Raw genomic sequence first — 23161 nt, 5'->3', positions numbered from 1 at the left:
GTCAACATCACCACTACATCATCACTCATCACTGTCAACATCACTGTCAACATCACCACTACATCATCACTCATCACTGTCAACATCACCACTGTCATCATCACTGTCAACATCACCACAACATCACCACTGTCATCATCACTGTCAACATCACCACAACATCATCACTGTCAACATCACCACATCATCATCACTGTCAACATCACCACAACATCATCACTGTCAACATCATCACTGTCAACATCACCACTGTCAACATCACCACTACATCATCACTGTCAACATCACCACTGTCAACATCACTGTCAACATCACTGTCAACATCATCACTACATCATCACTGTCAACATCACTGTCAACATCACCAGCACATCATCACCACTGTCAACATCACCAGCACATCATCACCACTGTCATCATCACCACTGTCATCACCACTGTCAACATCACCACTGTCAACATCACCACTGTCAACATCATCACCGTCAACATCATCACCACATCACCACTGTCAACATCACCACTGTCAACATCATCACCACATCACCACTGTCAACATCACCACTGTCAACATCATCACCACTGTCAACATCACCACTGTCAACATCATCACCACATCATCACCACATCACCACTGTCAACATCACCACTGTCAACATCACCACTGTCAACATCACCACCACATCACCACTGTCAACATCACCACCACATCACCACTGTCAACATCACCACTGTCAACATCATCACCACATCACCACTGTCAACATCACCACTGTCAACATCACCACAACATCATCACCACTGTCAACATCACCACTGTCAACATCACCACTGTCAACATCACCACATCATCACCACTGTCAACATCACCACTGTCAACATCACCACAACATCACCACTGTCAACATCACCACTGTCAACATCACCACATCATCACCACTGTCAACATCACCACATCATCACCACTGTCAACATCACCACATCATCACCACTGTCAACATCATCACAACATCACCACTGTCAACATCATCACCACATCACCACTGTCAACATCACCACTGTCAACATCACCACTGTCACATCACCACTGTCAACATCACCACTGTCAACATCACCACTGTCAACATCACCACTGTCAACATCACCACTGTCAACATCACTGTCAACATCACTGTCAACATCACCACTACATCATCACTGTCTACATCATCTCTGTCAACATCACTGTCTACATCATCACTGTCTACATCATCACTGTCTACATCATCACTGTCTACATCACCACTGTCAACATCACCACTGTCAACATCACCACTGTCATCGTCAACATCACCACTGTCATCATCAATGTCATCGTCAACATCACCACTGTCATCGTCAACATCACTGTCAACATCACCACTGTCATCACCACTGTCATCGTCAACATCACCACTGTCATCGTCAACATCACCACTGTCATCACCACTGTCAACATCACCACATCACCACTGTCAACATCACTGTCAACATCACCACTGTCAACATCACTGTCAACATCACCACTGTCAACATCACTGTCAACATCACCACTGTCAACACCACCGTCAACATCACCGTCAACACCACCGTCAACACCACCGTCATCACCACCATAAACATCACCGTCATCACCACCGTCAACATCACCGTCAACATCACTGTCAACATCACCACTGTCAACATCATCACTGTCAACATCATCACCACACCGTCACAGGTCACAGTGAACATCAGTCAGTAACACTAAGCAAAGACACTACTTGATTACTGGTCGCGGTTTGAAGCGAACGTGTGACTGCGTCTCGGGTTGGTTTGTTTTTCAGACAAGCCTATGAGAACTGCTCAGTGCTGGAGGCTCGAATCTGCTACAATGTGGCCAAACTGATGGTGCTGAATGCCGAAAGGTAAATGCCACACCACAGTGCATGCTGGGATATGTCAGAGTTGAGGCCTGTCAGTAACGTGTGTGCATGTTTCAGGAAGAAGACTGAGCGCAGTAAGAAGTTTTTCACAGACCTGATGGCGAAGGAGCATGTTCCCACCATGATCAACCCCAAACCCTGTGGACACCTCTGCTGCTGCGCCATCGCCGGCTGTGAGGAGGTGACGCCAGAACCACACCTGAGCTTTAGTCCAGGACAGTCAGACGTCCTTTAGTAGACTGAGGCCGTGGGCGTGCACTTCTTCCACGTGTGTGTGTGTATGTGTGCGCGCGCATGCAGTCCGATGAGACTCAGCAGTTCTTTTTGTGTTCTACAGGAGGAGGCAGTGAGTTTTTACACAAAAAGGGAGGCAAAGCTGAAGGAGGAGTACAGGAAGGAGAAGGAGAAGGTCCACACCAAACCACTGGGTATGGTCTTTGTCACCTTCCAGAACGAGGCCATGACTGCCATGTGAGCCCCGCCCACTCTGTCTGTCATTTTATCCTCTGTGTTCTGTTACGACATAGAGAGAGGAGGAGGAGCCACAGAGTACTGACTCCGCCTCTTTTTGCAGTATTCTAAAGGACTTTAATGCGTGCCAGGTGAAGGGTTGTTGGTGTCGGCAGGAGCCGTGCTCGTCTCAGTTCAGCGAGGTGCTTCACGTGCACAACTGGAGCGTTACATACGCTCCTGACCCGCAGAACGTCCGCTGGTAAGTCACAAAGCTCCGCCCACAGCACACAGCCTGGTGCGGGCTCATATTTCAGAACACGTGACCTTTGGTACCTCCTCCTGCAGGGAGCACCTGTCAGTGGGCGGAGTATCCTGGTGGCTTCGCTGTTTCATTATCAACAGCATCCTGTTTATCCTGCTCTTCTTCCTCACAACACCTGCCATCATCATCTCCACCATGGACAAGTTCAACGTCACCAAACCCGTGGAGTATCTCAATGTAAGAACTCAAACCTGTCAGCATGTCACATGATGAGAAAAGAGTTCCAGCTACATGCTGCTCAGCGACCAGCCTGGTCTGGACTCAGGTGTCCACCGTGTCCTTGCTCTGCCGTCACTGATTAGTTTGGTCAGGCTGCTGTCTGGGACATCCTGAGGACTTGTGGGATCCCCAAGAAAATTCTGGACCCCATCGCCAGCTGTGTGGAACCGGGGCAGACGCTCTGGCTTCTTCCCAATGAATTCTGGTGTTCCTCAGGCATGTGTTATGGGTTCTACACTGTTCAGTGTTTGCTGTGTCGGGATGTGGAAACCAGCTGTTCAGGTGTTTTTCTTGATGAGGAACTATTTAGTCAGCAAAAAACAGCCCTCACAGTCTGTAAAGGGTCTGAAGACTTTGTGTGTAGTTAGTACTCACTGAACGGTACCTGGATGATCTGCTACCTCCACAGTGTGCAAACCAGAGGTCTCAAACTGATTCCAGAAAGGGCCCTTTCTGGAATCAGTTTGAGACCTCTGGTGTAAACAGAGCACAGTGCACTATCCAATGATGCAGCTGGAGCTTTTCTGGAAAAATTCAAAGCTGATGCCACGTCTGTGGGGTGGTGACTGTCTACAAATGTACATCAGTAGACCTTGAAAAAAAAGAAGTCTGCTGTTGCAAACTAGAAATATTGACATCATAGGTGCGCATGTGCACGTGTGTGATCTGTAAAGCTCTGAGTCAAAGGGCAGGTCGGGTGGCGGCGTCCTTGCTCTCCACCTTGTCACTGTAAACTCAGCCATCAGACATTTACCTGCGTGTTTGTTTGTTTGTTTACAGAACCCCATCATCACTCAGTTCTTCCCCACTCTGCTGCTGTGGGCGTTCTCCGCCCTGCTGCCCACCATCGTCTATTACTCCGCCTTCTTTGAAGCTCACTGGACCAGGTGTTCACACTGCTTCCTCTTCATCATCATCCTCCTCAGACTGTGGTTTGACCTGTGCTTGACCTTTGACCCCGTCTGTGCAGGTCCGGAGAGAACAGGACGACTATGCATAAATGTTACACCTTCCTGATCTTCATGGTGCTGCTGCTGCCGTCACTCGGACTCAGCAGGTAAGAATCAGACCCTCCAGGATGTCGCGATGTTGTGATCACAACTATTAATACAAATTCAGCCAGTCCCTGTGAATTCAGCATGGCATTGCAATATGAACCAATCACCACAACGTTTCTGCAAATTTGAGTAGTCATCATCGTCTCCTGCAAGACGCGGAGCCCGACGTCGCAAACGTATTTCCACATATGTTCAGGAGATGCAGCAGACGTGTGAGTCAGACGTCTCACACTGGTCAAGGAAAATAACTGCAAAAGATTGAGAAAAGCAGAACCCAGGCATTCGATACACAGGGCTGTGAAAACTCCGCGGATCCACGGACGTCCATGGATTTCATCATGGGGAGGGGGGTTAGTGATGTACTCTTTAATCGTGAACATCACTGAGTTTTTAAAATGCTTATTGCAAAGTGTTCTCTTTTTTTACGACATTGTGTAAGTTTTATAAGGCTGCGGAAACTGATCTGTGTGTTACAGATACAAATCAGTTTCCTCGGATCCGCGGAGTTTCACGGAGGAAAAATGCCACTCAAAGTGTAGCTGTTATGACAGTTGTCGTAAAGCAGGACTGGTTGGTTGCTGCAGCGACGCTGTGTGGCTCCTGTGCGGCGCTTAAGCTAAACTTAGCATGTGGACATCCCAAACTTTTAGAGCTTTCAGGTTTTTAAAAGATTTGTGCAGCATGTCTGTGTCATGGAGCGACGTCGCACAGAGAGAAGATGGTGAGAAAGACGGTTTGAACAAGTCTTATAAGGACAAGAATCCGTGGAATCGTCGCTGGCTTCATCATCACATCTGAAAGAAAAGAAACGGGAAAAGTGAACTGTACCCTCTCAGGAAACACGGTAAGAATTTTTCTCTCCCTGGAAAATAAACATTCTGCTGTTCAAACAGGATTTTTAGACAAGATTATGTGATTTAATTATTTTTCACTAATCTAGACTTTCTTTCATTGTAAAAAAGACATTGTGGCTTTGAATGGATTTAGGCTGCATGAATTTACACAAGAATATAAGTGACTTTTTACTATAAGGTATGTTATTAATATTTTACCATGATTTTCCAAATATTCTACAATCTTTAGCTGTGGTTTTTGAAATGCTGTAACAGTCTTTTCAGTCTTCATAAATTTCATGTAGTTTAATTGTTCTGAGTTAATGCATAATTTGGTTTACAATTAAAAGGAAATTTTCCTCGGATTTCGGGGGGCGGGGGCAGGACACGGTGACACAGGCAGGACGTCGGACGACGTGTCATGTTGTGGGACTCGGCTGTGCCGTGAGAATGTGGGACATTAATTGAGAAATCAAACAAGTCAGATGTTTAACCCTCTGGTGCCGACGCCATCATATATGATTGCTGAGACCAAGTTTTACTAAATTATAAATAACTTTTTAATGATATGAGATAGAAACTTCCTTTTTTTTTTCTGAAAAGTTAACTCCGCGGACTTTCGAGTCAGCCATCCACCATCTTTGTACTCCTCATAGAAGCTGTGTGATGACGTGCGCAATGTGAGTGTCCAGTCGGAATTGGTTCACCGTCACATGGTTTTCCAAAATCCAGTCATAGGGCAGATTCATCTCGCGTGATAAACCAAAGATCCCCCTGGCCCCCTGGCTGCTGGCTCCAATGCGCCCTGCGCCATTACGCACAACAGTCAGTGAAAGTCAATCAATCAATCAATTTTATTTATATAGCACCAAATCACAACAAACAGTTGCCCCAAGGCGCTTTATATTGTAAGGCAAGGCCATACAATAATTACAGAAAAACCCCAATGGTCAAAACGACCCCCTGTGAGCAAGCACTTGGTGACAGTGGGAAGGAAAAACTCCCTTTTAACAGGAAGAAACCTCCAGCAGAACCAGGCTCAGGGAGGGGCAGTCTTCTGCTGGGACTGGTTGGGGCTGAGGGAGAGAACCAGGAAAAAGACATGCTGTGGAGGGGAGCAGAGATCAATCACTAATGATTAAATGCAGAGTGGTGCATACAGAGCAAAAAGAGAAAGAAACACTCAGTGCATCATGGGAACCCCCCAGCAGTCTCAGTCTATAGCAGCATAACTAAGGGATGGTTCAGGGTCACCTGATCCAGCCCTAACTATAAGCTTTAGCAAAAAGGAAAGTTTTAAGCCTAATCTTAAAAGTAGAGAGGGTGTCTGTCTCCCTGATCTGAATTGGGAGCTGGTTCCACAGGAGAGGAGCCTGAAAGCTGAAGGCTCTGCCTCCCATTCTACTCTTACAAACCCTAGGAACTACAAGTAAGCCTGCAGTCTGAGAGCGAAGCGCTCTATTGGGGTGATATGGTACTACGAGGTCCCTAAGATAAGATGGGACCTGATTATTCAAAACCTTATAAGTAAGAAGAAGAATTTTAAATTCTATTCTAGAATTAACAGGAAGCCAATGAAGAGAGGCCAATATGGGTGAGATATGCTCTCTCCTTCTAGTCCCCGTTAGTACTCTAGCTGCAGCATTTTGAATTAACTGAAGGCTTTTCAGGGAACTTTTAGGACAACCTGATAATAATGAATTACAATAGTCCAGCCTAGAGGAAATAAATGCATGAATTAGTTTTTCAGCATCACTCTGAGACAAGACCTTTCTAATTTTAGAGATATTGCGTAAATGCAAAAAAGCAGTCTTACATATTTGTTTAATATGCGCTTTGAATGACATATCCTGATCAAAAATGACTCCAAGATTTCTCACAGTATTACTAGAGGTCAGGGTAATGCCATCCAGAGTAAGGATCTGGTTAGACACCATGTTTCTAAGATTTGTGGGGCCAAGTACAATAACTTCAGTTTTATCTGAGTTTAAAAGCAGGAAATTAGAGGTCATCCATGTCCTTATGTCTGTAAGACAATCCTGCAGTTTAGCTAATTGGTGTGTGTCCTCTGGCTTCATGGATAGATAAAGCTGGGTATCATCTGCGTAACAATGAAAATTTAAGCAATGCCGTCTAATAATACTGCCTAAGGGAAGCATGTATAAAGTGAATAAAATTGGTCCTAGCACAGAACCTTGTGGAACTCCATAATTAACCTTAGTCTGTGAAGAAGATTCCCCATTTACATGAACAAATTGTAATCTATTAGATAAATATGATTCAAACCACCGCAGCGCAGTGCCTTTAATACCTATGGCATGCTCTAATCTCTGTAATAAAATTTTATGGTCAACAGTATTAAAAGCAGCACTGAGGTCTAACAGAACAAGCACAGAGATGAGTCCACTGTCTGAGGCCATAAAAAGATCATTTGTAACCTTCACTAATGCTGTTTCTGTACTATGATGAATTCTAAAACCTGACTGAAACTCTTCAAATAGACCATTCCTCTGCAGATGATCAGTTAGCTGTTTTACAACTACCCTTTCAAGAATTTTTGAGAGAAAAGGAAGGTTGGAGATTGGCCTATAATTAGCTAAGATAGCTGGGTCAAGTGATGGCTTTTTAAGTAATGGTTTAATTACTGCCACCTTAAAAGCCTGTGGTACATAGCCAACTAATAAAGATAGATTGATCATATTTAAGATCGAAGCATTAATTAATGGTAAGGCTTCCTTGAGCAGCCTGGTAGGAATGGGGTCTAATAAACATGTTGATGGTTTGGATGAAGTAACTAATGAAAATAACTCAGACAGAACAATCTGAGAGAAAGAGTCTAACCAAATACCGGGATCACTGAAAGCAGCCAAAGATAACGATACGTCTTTGGGATGGTTATGAGTAATTTTTTCTCTAATAGTTAAAATTTTATTAGCAAAGAAAGTCATGAAGTCATTACTAGTTAAAGTTAAAGGAATACTCGGGTCAATAGAGCTCTGACTCTTTGTCAGCCTGGCTACAGTGCTGAAAAGAAACCTGGGGTTGTTCTTATTTTCTTCAATTAGTGATGAGTAGTAAGATGTCCTAGCTTTACGGAGGGCTTTTTTATAGAGCAACAGACTCTTTTTCCAGGCTAAGTGAAGATCTTCTAAATTAGTGAGACGCCATTTCCTCTCCAACTTACGGGTTATCTGCTTTAAGCTGCGAGTTTGTGAGTTATACCACGGAGTCAAGCACTTCTGATTTAAAGCTCTCTTTTTCAGAGGAGCTGCAGCATCCAAAGTTGTCTTCAATGAGGATGTAAAACTATTGACGAGATACTCTATCTCACTTACAGAGTTTAGGTAGCTACTCTGCACTGTGTTGGTATATGGCATTAGAGAACATAAAGAAGGAAACATATCCTTAAACCTAGTTACAGCGCTTTCTGAAAGACTTCTAGTGTAATGAAACTTATTCCCCACTGCTGGGTAGTCCATCAGAGTAAATGTAAATGTTATTAAGAAATGATCAGACAGAAGGGAGTTTTCAGGGAATACTGTTGTCTTCAATTTCCATGCCATAAGTCACAACAAGATCTAAGATATGATTAAAGTGGTGGGTCATTTACATTTTGAGCAAAGCCAATTGAGTCTAATAATAGATTAAATGCAGTGTTGAGGCTGTCATTCTCAGCATCTGTGTGGATGTTAAATTCGCCCACTATAATTATCTTATCTGAGCTAAGCACTAAGTCAGACAAAAGGTCTGAAAATTCACAGAGAAACTCACAGTAACGACCAGGAGGACGATAAATAACAACAAATAAAACTGGTTTTTGGGACTTCCAATTTGGATGGACAAGACTAAGAGTCAAGCTTTCAAATGAATTAAAGCTCTGTCTGGGTTTTTGATTAATTAATAAGCTGGAATGGAAGATTGCTGCTAATCCTCCGCCTCGGCCCGTGCTACGAGTGTTCTGGCAGTTAGTGTGACTCGGGGGTGTTGACTTATTTAAACTAACATATTCATCCTGCTGTAACCAGGTTTCTGTTAGGCAGAATAAATCAATATGTTGATCAATTATTATATCATTTACTAACAGGGACTTAGAAGAGAGAGACCTAATGTTTAATAGACCACATTTAACTGTTTTAGTCTGTGGTGCAGTTGAAGGTGCTATATTATTTTTTCTTTTTGAATTTTTATGCTTAAATATATTTTTGCTGGTTATTGGTAGTCTGGGAGCAGGCACCGTCTCTACGGGGATGGGGTAATGAGGGGATGGCAGGGGGAGAGAAGCTGCAGAGAGGTGTGTAAGACTACAACTCTGCTTCCTGGTCCCAACCCTGGATAGTCACGGTTTGGAGGATTTAAGAAAATTGGCCAGATTTCTAGAAATGAGAGCTGCTCCATCCAAAGTGGGATGGATGCCGTCTCTCCTAACAAGACCAGGTTTTCCCCAGAAGCTTTGCCAATTATCTATGAAGCCCACCTCATTTTTTGGACACCACTCAGACAGCCAGCAATTCAAGGAGAACATGCGGCTAAACATGTCACTCCCGGTCCAATTGGGGAGGGGCCCAGAGAAAACTACAGAGTCCGACATTGTTTTCGCAAAGTTACACACCGATTCAATGTTAATTTTAGTGACCTCCGACTGGCGTAACCGGGTGTCATTACTGCCGACGTGAATTACAATCTTACCAAATTTACGCTTAGCCTTAGCCAGCAGTTTCAAATTTCCTTCAATGTCGCCTGCTCTGGCCCCCAGAAGACAATTGACTATCGTTGCTGGTGTCGCTAACTTCACATTTCTCAAAACAGAGTCGCCAATAACCAGAGTTTGTTCCTCGGTGGGTGTGTCGCCGAGTGGGGAAAAACGGTTAGAAATGTGAACGGGTTGGCGGTGTACACGGGGCTTCTGTTTAGGGCTACGCTTCCTCCTCACAGTCACCCAGTCAGCCTGCTTTCCCGGCTGCTCGGGATCTGCCAAAGGGAAACTAACGGCGGCTAAGCTACCTTGGTCCGCACCGACTACAGGGGCCTGGCTAGCTGTAGAATTTTCCACGGTGCGGAGCCGAGTCTCCAATTCGCCCAGCCTGGCCTCCAAAGCTACGAATAAGCTACACTTATTACAAGTACCGTTACTGCTAAAGGAGGCCGAGGAATAACTAAACATTTCACACCCAGAGCAGAAAAGTGCGGGAGAGACAGGAGAAGCCGCCATGCTAAACCAGCTAAGAGCTAGTAGCTGCGCTAAGCTAGCTGATGCCTAAAAACAGTGTGAATAACGTGTAAATAATTTAGAGGTGATTCAGCAGAGGGAGTGCTTTAGTTAAGGCACGTGAAGATAACACTGTGAAACAAATCGTTATCTAGGTAACTAGATCAATCTAACTGCGCAGATTAAACAGCTAACAGATACAGCAAAACACCGCTGTGCTCTGGAACAGGAAGTGATACAATACCGCAGTGAGAGCCAACCACCAGTAGAGGCAAGCAAGAGCAAAGTGCCAAGTCATCAGAGGGAGCAGACAGAGAGCCTCTCATACAATCTCACGTGCTCAAACAGAGTGTGTGAGTTTCAGAGATGCTCCACTCCTCATTACCTGTGAATGTTATTGGATAAGCCTGTGGCAAGCTCTCTGGCTCTGGTGTAAAGCACTGTTTACCATATCAATGGAGGAAGGGGGGAGGGGCCGCTCCTCAGAGTGTAAATGGGCCAAAGTGTGAAAGCTGCTTTCAGAGCAGGACAGAACAGTCCAAAACACAGTAGAAGTAGAAGTTTGTGATTTAACCTTTGTGTAAAAGCAGACAGAAATTGCTTTCAGATGAAGACAAACAAAACGCATACACCATTTTGTATATATTGTTCAGAATGTGCATTTGTTTGTTTGAACCTTTTTGTTGTACAGTCTTTCACACAGTAGCCCAAATTACCTTTATAAAGTGTCAAAACAGTTGTTTATTATAGTTTGCTGTGTGTTTTGAATAAATGTGTGTGAAAATTATTTCCGCTTTACTTTTTCCTTTCTTATTTCTGATTGTAAACCTTTATTACACTTAGAAAACACAACTATAGCATATATATTCTGAAAGTACAGGTTGTCCTGAAAAAAAAAAGATATAAAGCTTGATTCTGGGATGCAGGGTGATCTTTTAACAGCAATAATAAAACATTTATGCCAGGCGAGTGAACTGTCCAAAAAATGCCCTCGGACCCCAGAGGGTTAAACATGGTGGAGTCTCTGAGGATATGATCAGTGTGTGTGATATAAGACAGGGTGATAAGGAAATGAACCGACTTACTGTAGGGCGGGGCAATAAAACGATAGCAATAATGATTCTCATTATAAACAGAAGACGTCACAAGATCTCCCTGAACAATGATTTTCAGATTCATGTTGTTCCCTCTCTGTTTTCAGGGGTAATTATTTTTTTTCCCCGGGCCGTAAGAGCAGTGACGTCCTCAGTCAGTCAGGCTGCGTGCGCACGTGAACACAGCCTGTGAAAAACTGATCACTCCACTGTTCACACTGATGATGAAAACTCTGACCGAATCCGAATAAATTCAGTTTTTGAAGCCTTAAACTTGATTCAGTTACAGGACGTGTCCTTTAATTTGGCTTGTGAGGTGGAGAGCGGCCACATGTATGTGCACACTGCTTCTCTTTAAATGTTATATTTCCGATGATCAGAAAAGGCTTTATTTTACTCGGTATGCTGCTTTGTAAAGTTGTAGCTTCTAATGCTACACTGATTAGCTCCTTACACCGACGGTGTGCGTACACAACGTCATCTTCTCTCTTTTTTGTGAGAGAGTTACAGTGCCACATACAGGCCTGGTGTATATACTACAGCATTTAAAAAAATACTGAAAGTAACAAGATTATATCAGTTTCTGTGTGGACAAGGCCTAAGTTTGTAATTTTTGATTAAGTAAAGCTGAAGTTGCAGGAAATGGTTTTGGTTTTTGACAAAAGACAAAATGCTGGAGCTTATAAAACTTGAAACTTTTTGAGTGTTCAGAATTTGTACTATTTAAATTATGGAAGTTTGAAGTTAGCCAACAAATTCAGTATGTTTTTCTGTAAAACACAAAAGGTTGTGATTGAACAGACTTTAGACTTCTTTTGTTGTTGTTGTTTTTGTGTGTGTGTGTGTGTGTGTGTGTGTGTGTAAGCTATTATTTATTTGGAGTTGATCAAATAATTTTGTTGTCCGTTTATGTTTTTCTGTAATATTTGAAGCTATTGAATGAAGTGTTTAGATGTTTAGATATTTAGATACAGTAGTGTTCAGAATAATAGTAGTGCTATGTGACTAAAAAGATTAATCCAGGTTTTGAGTATATTTCTTATTGTTACATGGGAAACAAGGTACCAGTAGATTCAGTAGATTCTCACAAATCCAACAAGACCAAGCATTCATGATATTCACACTCTTAAGGCTATGAAATTGGGCTATTAGTCAAAATAGTAGAAAAGGGGGTGTTCACAATAATAGTAGTGTGGCATTCAGTCAGTGAGTTCATCAATTTTGTGGAACAAACAGGTGTGAATCAGGTGTCCCCTATTTAAGGATGAAGCCAGCACCTGTTGAACATGCTTTTCTCTTTGAAAGCCTGAGGAAAATGAGACGTTCAAGACATTGTTCAGAAGAACAGCGTAGTTTGATTAAAAAGTTGATTGGAGAGGGGAAAACTTATACGCAGGTGCAAAAAAATTATAGGCTGTTCATCTACAATGATCTCCAATGCTTTAAAATGGACAAAAAAAAACTGGAGACACGTGGAAAAAAATGGAAAACAACCATCAAAATGGATAGAAGAATAACCAGAATGGCAAAGGCTCACCCATTGATCAGCTCCAGGATGATCAAAGACAGTCTGGAGTTACCTGTAAGTGCTGTGACAGTTAGAAGACGCCTGTGTGAAGCCAATTTATTTGCAAGAATCCCCCGCAAAGTCCCTCTGTTAAATAAAAGACATGCAGAAGAGGTTACAATTTGCCAAAGAACACATCAACTGGCCTAAAGAGAAATGGAGAAATATTTTGTGGACTGATGAGAGTAAAATTGTTCTTTTTGGGTCCAAGGGCCGCAGACAGTTTGTGAGACGACCCCCAAACTCTGAATTCAAGCCACAGTTCACAGTGAAGACAGTGAAGCATGGTGGTGCAAGCATCATGATATGGGCATGTTTCTCCTACTATGGTGTTGGGCCTATATATCACATACCAGGTATCATGGATCAGTTTGGATATGTCAAAATACTTGAAGAGGTCATGTTGCCTTATGCTGAAGAGGACATGCCCTCGAAATGGGTGTTTCAACAAGACAATGACCCCAAGCACACTAGTAAACCAGCAAAATCTTGGTTCCAAACCAACAAAATTAATGCCTCGCAGATGTGAAGAAATGATGAAAAACTGTGGTTATACAACTAAATACTAGTTTAGTGATTCACAGGATTGATAAAAAGCAGTTTGAACATAATAGTTTTGAGTTTGTAGCGTCAACACCAGATGCTACTATTATTGTGAAAACCCCCTTTTCTACTTTTTTTTACTAATAGCCCAATTTCATAGCCTTAAGAGTGTGCATATCATGAATGCTTGGTCTTGTTGGATTTGTGAGAATCTACTGAATCTACTGGTACCTTGTTTCAATCAATCAATCAATCAACTTTTTTCTTATATAGCGCCAAATCACAACAAACAGTTGCCCCAAGGCGCTCCATATTGTAAGGCAAGGCCATACAATAATTATGAAAAACCCCAACGGTCAAAACGACCCCCTATGAGCAAGCACTTGGCAACAGTGGGAAGGAAAAACTCCCTTTTAACAGGAAGAAACCTCCAGCAGAACCAGGCTCAGGGAGGGGCAGTCTTCTGCTGAGACTGGTTGGGGCTGAGGGAAAAAAACAGGAAAAAGACATGCCGTGAAGGGGGGCAGAGATCGATCACTAATGATTAAATGCAGAGTGATGCATACGGAGCAAAAAGAGAAAGAAACAGTGCATCATGGGAGCCCCCCCATGTTTCCCATGTAACAACAAGAAATATACTCAAAACCTGGATTAATCTTTTTAGTCACATAGCATTACTATTATTCTGAACACTACTGTATATTTAACATCAACTGACGGGTGATAGAATCCCCTATCACTAACGCACAGCATTTCTGCCTGGAGAAAGGGGTAGAAGTCACCTGTGGACTTGAAGGACTAACAGCAGGCAAATCCAAGGCTGAAAAACGGTTTACAGTTCACAGTGGCGACTGTGATCGGGGTACAAGTGGGCACCAAGCCCTACGTGACGTCTTCTACCTAACAGCAGTCCGAAAGCCATCATCTTTAGCCAGCATTGCTAAGCTAGTGCTAACGGACGTGCTAGCTGGACTGACACTAAGCTTATCTGGAGTGCCTGAAATATTTAGCTCCACTGAACTAAAGCTGCTCTAGCTTATGGACACGTCTCTGTAAAAGAGCCACCCTTTCTGTCAGCATCGCACAAGATTAATGTAGAGAGTAATTTAATTTGTGCACCAGAAAATCCAAGCATGTAGCCAAGCTACCACAAGCTAACCGCTAATGAAAATGCTAACCACTTTGAAGATTCACACAGGAGCAAAGTCGTGAGTTAAAATTCAGTGGTTGCACTAAAAAAAAACTAACAGAAGTGTCAGACGGGTAACAGAAAATAAGAGAAACCATTTCAACCTTTTATTTATTAGAAGAAATGGTTCAAGCCAGCAGTCTGTGTGGGAGAAAGTTGCCAGGATCTTTCTGTCAGACGGAGAGAAAGGAACGCCGTATAACCCCCAGTGGCAGACAGCAAGGTGTGAAACAGGTTTACATATAGAGCCGGACACACAGTGCAACCACAGGTCGTGATGTGACTCGGTGAATTCTATCTGAACAGTACAGTGTGTGTGTGTGTGTGTGTGTGTGTGTGTGTGTGTGTGTGTGTGTGTGTGTGTGTGTGTGTGTGTGTGTGTGTGTGTGTGTGTGTGTGTGTGTGTGTGTGTGTGTGTGAGCCACAAGGGACTCATTCAGGTTTGGTGACTTGTTAAAGTTCTACGATTGGTTTGGGGACTTATTTGGGTTCTGCAACTTGTTCAGGTTCTGTGACTCGTTCAGGGACTTGTTCACATTCAGGGACTTGTTCAGGATGTGTGACTCTTTTGGGTTCAGGGACTCATTTGGGTTTGGTGACTTGTTCGGGTTTGGTGACTCATTCCAGTTTAGGGACTCGTTCAGGTACTTGTTCAGGTTCTGCGACTCATTCGGGTTCTGTGACTCGTTTGGGTTTGGGGACTCGTTCTGACTGACAATCCAACAAAAGCCTGAAATGGCCTCAGTGGAGGTACAAACGCACCTTCTGAGGACGTGAGTGTGAACACTGACCTTTGACCCTGGGTTTGTGTTTTTTGCAGTCTGGATGTTTTCTTCCGTTGGCTCTTTGATAAGAAGTTCCTCGCTGATGGCAAAGTCCGATTTGAGTGAGTTTTTCTTATTTACTGTCGTTTTCAGTCTCTGCTGCAGCTTCACCATTTGCCCTGCAGGTGGCGCTGTCAGTAATGTTGCCATTGTCCATGTTTGAGGACTTATTTAACGCTGTGTCTCCTTCAGATGCGTCTTCCTGCCGGATAATGGAGCGTTCTTTGTTAACTATGTCATCGCCTCAGCATTTATCGGGAACGCCATGGACTTACTGCGGATTCCTGGTCTGCTCATGTACATGATTCGGCTCTGCCTGGCACGCTCAGCCGCTGACCGCCGCAATGTCAAGAGGGTGAGAGCGTCCTGATGGGCCGGCGGTTTAGCTGCAGTAATAATAACTTCATTTATGAAACACCTTAATGTCAAAACACATTAAAGAAAAAAACATGTTCCTGGTGTTGCAGGTCCCCCCCTAAAAGTTGATCTGCCCTGCGTTCACTGCACATGCGTCATTTTGAACCACAGCAGCTTATCTGAGTCTGACTCTCTGAGTCTGAGTCTCTACACCCAAAGTGATCAAAGGGGATAATGGGCCTCATGTATCAAAGTTGCGCACTTGTGGCGTAAATTTCCGGTGTAAATTTGAAGTACACCAAAGTCGCTGTGACATGTATCAAGCAGTGCGCACCTGCCCATTTCCGGCGTACGCCTGACGTGACCTTGATAAATGCGGCGGGTGAAAACAATCGTAATTATAATAAACACGGCCATAAATATTCAGACTCCGCTTCAGACACACCCTCATTTACGACATGGAAGCCGGAAAGACGGCAAAGAAAAAACTCCACCAATCACGATGCATGCCAATAGAGCGTCAAAAGCGGCCGTTGTATGAATTGTTTTGTAGTATAATCAAAAAAGTGTTCCCTCGTTTATCGCGGGAGTTACTTTCTAAAAATAGCCCGTAATACGCGAAACCCCGACGTAGTCAGTGTTATTTTTTACAATTATTATAGACGTTTTAAGGCTGTAAAAACCCTGTAAAACCACTTTATACACTTTCTCAATCAGGCATGAACATTTTCTCACTTTTCTCTCGTGTGTAAACACTCTTAAAGTTCAAGTCTTAGTAGAAAAATAAAACCAAACTGTTTTCAGGACCAAACATTTGTTTGAGAAATAAAAATAGAACGTTTTCCTATAAATAATTATGATGGCTTTTAGAACTAACGAATTAATTTTAACGATCAACGAACGAGGTCGGACACATAAGAAATTATTAATAGTGACTGACCAGTATTTCACAGATCGCGCCTCTGCTTCCTGACGCTGCGCCTTTTTCCACTCACACCTGGCTGCAGCAGGTGTTTGTTTCCGTGTGACAAACACAGTTATGAGTAGTTGTTGGCGCTCTTTTCTCTTCTGGGCAACAAGATTCTTATAAACAGATACGCAGAACACAGAACACTGTAAAAAAAAAAAAAAAAAGCATGCAAAATTGGACTAAAAACTCCGCGAAACGACGAGGCCACGACAGGTGAACGGCGTTATAGCGAGGGATCACTGTATTCTCTTTTCACATGTCAATAATTCTTGACATGTGGATATTTGCTCACTCAATTAATAAGACACGTCTAATCTGTCAGATTTCTTTATTCTTAAAATGTATTTATTTTATTGTAACAAACGAATGGAGACGACAAAACCTGGTTGCAGCACGGGCGAATTAAGGGAATGACGAAACTACAGTTATTATCAATTTCATTGTCTAAAACGATCACACCACATGAAGTTAAGCTCAGCGCTGCTCTGGCTCCAGGCTCGAAGTCTGGAGAAAAAGGCGAACAGCGCTTTCTTTGCAGTCAGCGTTGTAGCCACGGATCGTGCTCGATAGACCAACAATCCCGCAAGAGCGGGATTTTTATTGATTATTCAATCAATCAATCAATCAATTTTTTTATATAGCGCCAAATCACAACAAACAGTTGCCCCAAGGCGCCTTATATTGTAAGGCAAGGCCATACAACAATTATGTAAAACCCCAACGGTCAAAACGACCCCCTGTGAGCAAGCACTTGGCTACAGTGGGAAGGAAAAACTCCCTTTTAACAGGAAGAAACCTCCAGCAGAACCAGGCTCAGGGAGGGGCAGTCTTCTGCTGGGACTGGTTGGGGCTGAGGGAGAGAACCAGGAAAAAGACATGCTGTGGAGGGGAGCAGAGATCGATCACTAATGATTAAATGCAGAGTGGTGCATACAGAGCAAAAAGAGAAAGAAACAATGCATCATGGGAACCCCCCAGCAGTCTACGTCTATAGCAGCATAACTAAGGGATGGTTCAGGGTCACCTGATCCAGCCCTAACTATAAGCTTTAGCAAAAAGGAAAGTTTTAAGCCTAATCTTAAAAGTAGAGAGGGTGTCTGTCTCCCTGATCTGAATTGGGAGCTGGTTCCACAGGAGAGGAGCCTGAAAGCTGAAGGCTCTGCCTCCCATTCTACTCTTACAAACCCTAGGAACTACAAGTAAGCCTGCAGTCTGAGAGCGAAGCGCTCTATTGGGGTGATATGGTACTACGAGGTCCCTAAGATAAGATGGGACCTGATTATTCAAAACCTTATAAGTAAGAAGAAGAATTTTAAATTCTATTCTAGAATTAACAGGAAGCCAATGAAGAGAGGCCAATATGGGTGAGATATGCTCTCTCCTTCTAGTCCCCGTCAGTACTCTAGCTGCAGCATTTTGAATTAACTGAAGGCTTTTTAGGGAACTTTTAGGACAACCTGATAATAATGAATTACAATAGTCCAGCCTAGAGGAAATAAATGCATGAATTAGTTTTTCAGCATCACTCTGAGACAAGACCTTTCTGATTTTAGAGATATTGCGTAAATGCAAAAAAGCAGTCCTACATATTTGTTTAATATGCGCTTTGAATGACATATCCTGATCAAAAATGACTCCAAGATTTCTCACAGTATTACTAGAGGTCAGGGTAATGCCATCCAGAGTAAGGATCTGGTTAGACACCATGTTTCTAAGATTTGTGGGGCCAAGTACAATAACTTCAGTTTTATCTGAGTTTAAAAGCAGGAAATTAGAGGTCATCCATGTCTTTATGTCTGTAAGACAATCCTGCAGTTTAGCTAATTGGTGTGTGTCCTCTGGCTTCATGGATAGATAAAGCTGGGTATCATCTGCGTAACAATGAAAATTTAAGCAATACCGTCTAATAATACTGCCTAAGGGAAGCATGTATAAAGTAAATAAAATTGGTCCTAGCACAGAACCTTGTGGAACTCCATAATTAACTTTAGTCTGTGAAGAAGATTCCCCATTTACATGAACAAATTGTAATCTATTAGACAAATATGATTCAAACCACCGCAGCGCAGTGCCTTTAATACCTATGGCATGCTCTAATCTCTGTAATAAAATTTTATGGTCAACAGTATCAAAAGCAGCACTGAGGTCTAACAGAACAAGCACAGAGATGAGTCCACTGTCCGAGGCCATAAGAAGATCATTTGTAACCTTCACTAATGCTGTTTCTGTACTATGATGAATTCTAAAACCTGACTGAAACTCTTCAAATAGACCATTCCTCTGCAGATGATCAGTTAGCTGTTTTACAACTACCCTTTCAAGAATTTTTGAGAGAAAAGGAAGGTTGGAGATTGGCCTATAATTAGCTAAGATAGCTGGGTCAAGTGATGGCTTTTTAAGTAATGGTTTAATTACTGCCACCTTAAAAGCCTGTGGTACATAGCCAACTAACAAAGATAGATTGATCATATTTAAGATCGAAGCATTAAATAATGGTAGGGCTTCCTTGAGCAGCCTGGTAGGAATGGGGTCTAATAAACATGTTGATGGTTTGGATGAAGTAACTAATGAGAATAACTCAGACAGAACAATCAGAGAGAAAGAGTCTAACCAAATACCGGCATCACTGAAAGCAGCCAAAGATAACGATACGTCTTTGGGATGGTTATGAGTAATTTTTTCTCTAATAGTTAAAATTTTGTTAGCAAAGAAAGTCATGAAGTCATTACTAGTTAAAGTTAATGGAATACTCAGCTCAATAGAGCTCTGACTCTTTGTCAGCCTGGCTACAGTGCTGAAAAGAAACCTGGGGTTGTTCTTATTTTCTTCAATTAGTGATGAGTAGAAAGATGTCCTAGCTTTACGGAGGGCTTTTTTATAGAGCAACAGACTCTTTTTCCAGGCTAAGTGAAGATCTTCTAAATTAGTGAGACGCCATTTCCTCTCCAACTTACGGGTTATCTGCTTTAAGCTACAAGTTTGTGAGTTATACCACGGAGTCAGACACTTCTGATTTAAAGCTCTCTTTTTCAGAGGAGCTACAGCATCCAAAGTTGTCTTCAATGAGGATGTAAAACTATTGACGAGATACTTTATCTCCCTTACAGAGTTTAGGTAGCTACTCTGCACTGTGTTGGTATATGGCATTAGAGAACATAAAGAAGGAATCATATCCTTAAACCTAGTTACAGCGCTTTCTGAAAGACTTCTAGTGTAATGAAACTTATTCCCCACTGCTGGGTAGTCCATCAGAGTAAATGTAAATGTTATTAAGAAATGATCAGACAGAAGGGAGTTTTCAGGGAATACTGTTAAGTCTTCTATTTCCATACCATAAGTCAGAACAAGATCTAAGATATGATTAAAGTGGTGGGTGGACTCATTTACTTTTTGAGCAAAGCCAATAGAGTCTAATAATAGATTAAATGCAGTGTTGAGGCTGTCATTCTCAGCATCTGTGTGGATGTTAAAATCGCCCACTATAATTATCTTATCTGAGCTAAGCACTAAGTCAGACAAAAGGTCTGAAAATTCACAGAGAAACTCACAGTAACGACCAGGTGGACGATAGATAATAACAAATAAAACTGGTTTTTGGGACTTCCAATTTGGATGGACAAGACTAAGAGACAAGCCTTCAAATGAATTAAAGCTCTGTCTGGGTTTTGGATTAATTAATAAGCTGGAATGGAAGATTGCTGCTAATCCTCCACCCCGGCCCGTGCTACGAGCATTCTGACAGTTAGTGTGACTCGGGGGTGTTGACTCATTTAAACTAACATATTCATCCTGCTGTAACCAGGTTTCTGTTAGGCAGAATAAATCAATATGTTGATCAATTATTATATAATTTACCAACAGGGACTTAGAAGAGAGAGACCTAATGTTTAATAGACCACATTTAACTGTTTTAGTCTGTGGTGCAGTTGAAGGTGCTATATTATTTTTTCTTTTTGAATTTTTATGCTTAAATAGATTTTTGCTGGTTATTGGTAGTCTGGGAGCAGGCACCGTCTCTACGGGGATGGGGTAATGAGGGGATGGCAGGGGGAGAGAAGCTGCAGAGAGGTGTGTAAGACTACAACTCTGCTTCCTGGTCCCAACCCTGGATAGTCACGGTTTGGAGGATTTAAGAAAATTGGCCAGATTTCTAGAAATGAGAGCTGCTCCATCCAAAGTGGGATGGATGCCGTCTCTCCTAACAAGACCAGGTTTTCCCCAGAAGCTTTGCCAATTATCTATGAAGCCCACCTCATTTTTTGGACACCACTCAGACAGCCAGCAATTCAAGGAGAACATGCGGCTAAACATGTCACTCCCGGTCCGATTGGGGAGGGGCCCAGAGAAAACTACAGAGTCCGACATTGTTTTTGCAAAGTTACACACCGATTTAATGTTAATTTTAGTGACCTCCGATTGGCGTAACCCGGTGTCATTACTGCCGACGTGAATTACAATCTTACCAAATTTACGCTTAGCCTTAGCCAGCAGTTTCAAATTTCCTTCAATGTCGCCTGCTCTGGCCCCCAGAGCAGGCGACATTCTGATTATATAACATTCTGATTAATATGTAGTATAATCAAGAAAGTGTTATTTATGTAACATATGCATTGATTTGTATAATGTCACTGTTTATCATGTTGATCATCTTCATTTTTATGTGGATTCCAGCGCTGGTTCATTTTGGGGTATAATTTACGCCACCTCTCGACCTGGTGTATATTTTCAGCGCAGCGTACGCCAACGACCACATTGATAAATGCCAAGTAGCGCAGCCGTTTTGGCGTACACCCCATATACGCTCAAATATCGCCGTACGCAACGTTGATACATAAGGCCCATTGTGATTATTAACACAGCACACACCACGCCCACACAGTCCACACCACACCACACCCGCACAGCCCACACCACACCCACACAGCCCACACCACACCCACACCACGCCCGCACAGCCCACACCATGCCCATACCACGCCCGCACAGCCCACAGCACGCCCGCACAGGCCACAGCACGCCCACACCACGCCCGCACAGGCCACAGCACGCCCACACCACGCCCGCACAGGCCACAGCACGCCCACACCACGCCCGCACAGCCCACACCACGTCCGCACACACCACACCACGTCCGCACAGCCCACACCACGTCCGCACAGCCCACACCACGCCCGCACAGCCCACACCACGCCCGCACAGCCCACACCACGCCCGCACAGCACACACCACGCCCGCACAGCACACACCACGCCCGCACAGCACAGCCCACACCACGTCCGCACAGCACAGCCCACACCACGTCCACGCCCGCACAGCCCACACCACGCCCGCACAGCCCACACCACGCCCGCACAGCACAGCCCACACCACGCCCGCACAGCCCCACACCACGCCCGCACAGCACACACCACGCCCGCACAGCACACACCACACCACGCCCGCACAGCACACACCACGCCCGCACAGCACACACCACACCACGCCCGCACAGCACACACCACGCCCGCACAGCACACACCACACCATGCCCGCACAGCACAGCCCACACCACGCCCACACAGCCCACACCACACCACGCCCGCACAGCCCACACCACGCACAGCACACACCACACCACGCCCGCACACACCACGCCCGCACACACCACACCACGCCCGCACAGCCCACACCACGCCCGCACAGCACAGCCCACACCACGCCCGCACAGCCCACACCACGCCCGCACAGCACACACCACACCACGCCCGCACAGCACACACCACGCCCGCACAGCACAGCACACACCACGCCCGCACAGCACACACCACGCCCGCACAGCACACACCACACCATGCCCGCACAGCACAGCCCACACCACGCCCACACAGCCCACACCACACCACGCCCGCACAGCCCACACCACGCACAGCACACACCACACCACGCCCGCACACACCACGCCCGCACACACCACACCACGCCCGCACAGCACACACCACACCACGCCCGCACAGCCCACACCACACCACGCCCGCACAGCCCACACCACGCACAGCACACACCACACCACGCCCGCACACACCACGCCCGCACACACCACACCACGCCCGCACAGCCCACACCACGCCCGCACAGCACACACCACAGCCCACACCACGCCCGCACAGCCCCACTGAAAGGATTTTGGAGGAATGGAGCTGAAGCAGACACATCTTCCTGTTTGTCTGAACTTCTACATCCCCTCAAATTTCTACTCACAACACTCCATAATGACAACATGAAAAGTTTATTTAAGTTTATTAAAAATATAAAAACTAATAAATCTCATGTCCATAAGTATTCACAGCCTTTGCTCAATACTTTGTTGATGCACCTTTGGCAGCAGTTCCAGCCTCAAGTCTTCTTGAATATGATGCCACAAGCTTGGTGCACCTATCTTTGGACAGTTTGGACCATTCCTCTTTGCAGCACCTCTCAAGCTCCATCAGGTTGGATGTGGAGCGTCGGTGCTCAGACATTTTCAGATCTCTCCAGAGATGTTCAGTCAGATTCAGGTCTGGGCTCTGGCTGGGCCACTCAAGGACATTCACAGAGTTGTCCTGAA

General features: G+C 44.2%; 1 protein-coding gene across 3 annotated transcripts in view; it reads left to right on the top strand.

The window, feature by feature from the left end:
* LOC117527088 (CSC1-like protein 2) overlaps window positions 1-23161 on the top strand; it is an 83999-nt gene that overhangs the window by 52094 nt on the left and 8744 nt on the right. For all 3 annotated transcript variants that reach the window (XM_034189263.1, XM_034189264.1, XM_034189262.1), the window contains exons 10-18: window positions 1845-1925; window positions 2001-2124; window positions 2281-2414; window positions 2518-2655; window positions 2742-2895; window positions 3718-3824; window positions 3908-3994; window positions 15248-15313; window positions 15444-15606. In XM_034189263.1, the coding sequence (XP_034045154.1) occupies window positions 1845-1925; window positions 2001-2124; window positions 2281-2414; window positions 2518-2655; window positions 2742-2895; window positions 3718-3824; window positions 3908-3994; window positions 15248-15313; window positions 15444-15606 (1054 nt within the window). The remainder of the gene's footprint in view (window positions 1-1844; window positions 1926-2000; window positions 2125-2280; window positions 2415-2517; window positions 2656-2741; window positions 2896-3717; window positions 3825-3907; window positions 3995-15247; window positions 15314-15443; window positions 15607-23161) is intronic.

Source organism: Thalassophryne amazonica, chromosome 15, assembly GCF_902500255.1.
Source record: "Thalassophryne amazonica chromosome 15, fThaAma1.1, whole genome shotgun sequence".
Lineage (NCBI taxonomy): Eukaryota > Metazoa > Chordata > Actinopteri > Batrachoidiformes > Batrachoididae > Thalassophryne > Thalassophryne amazonica.
This window is presented reverse-complemented; position numbering and strand designations above follow the sequence as displayed.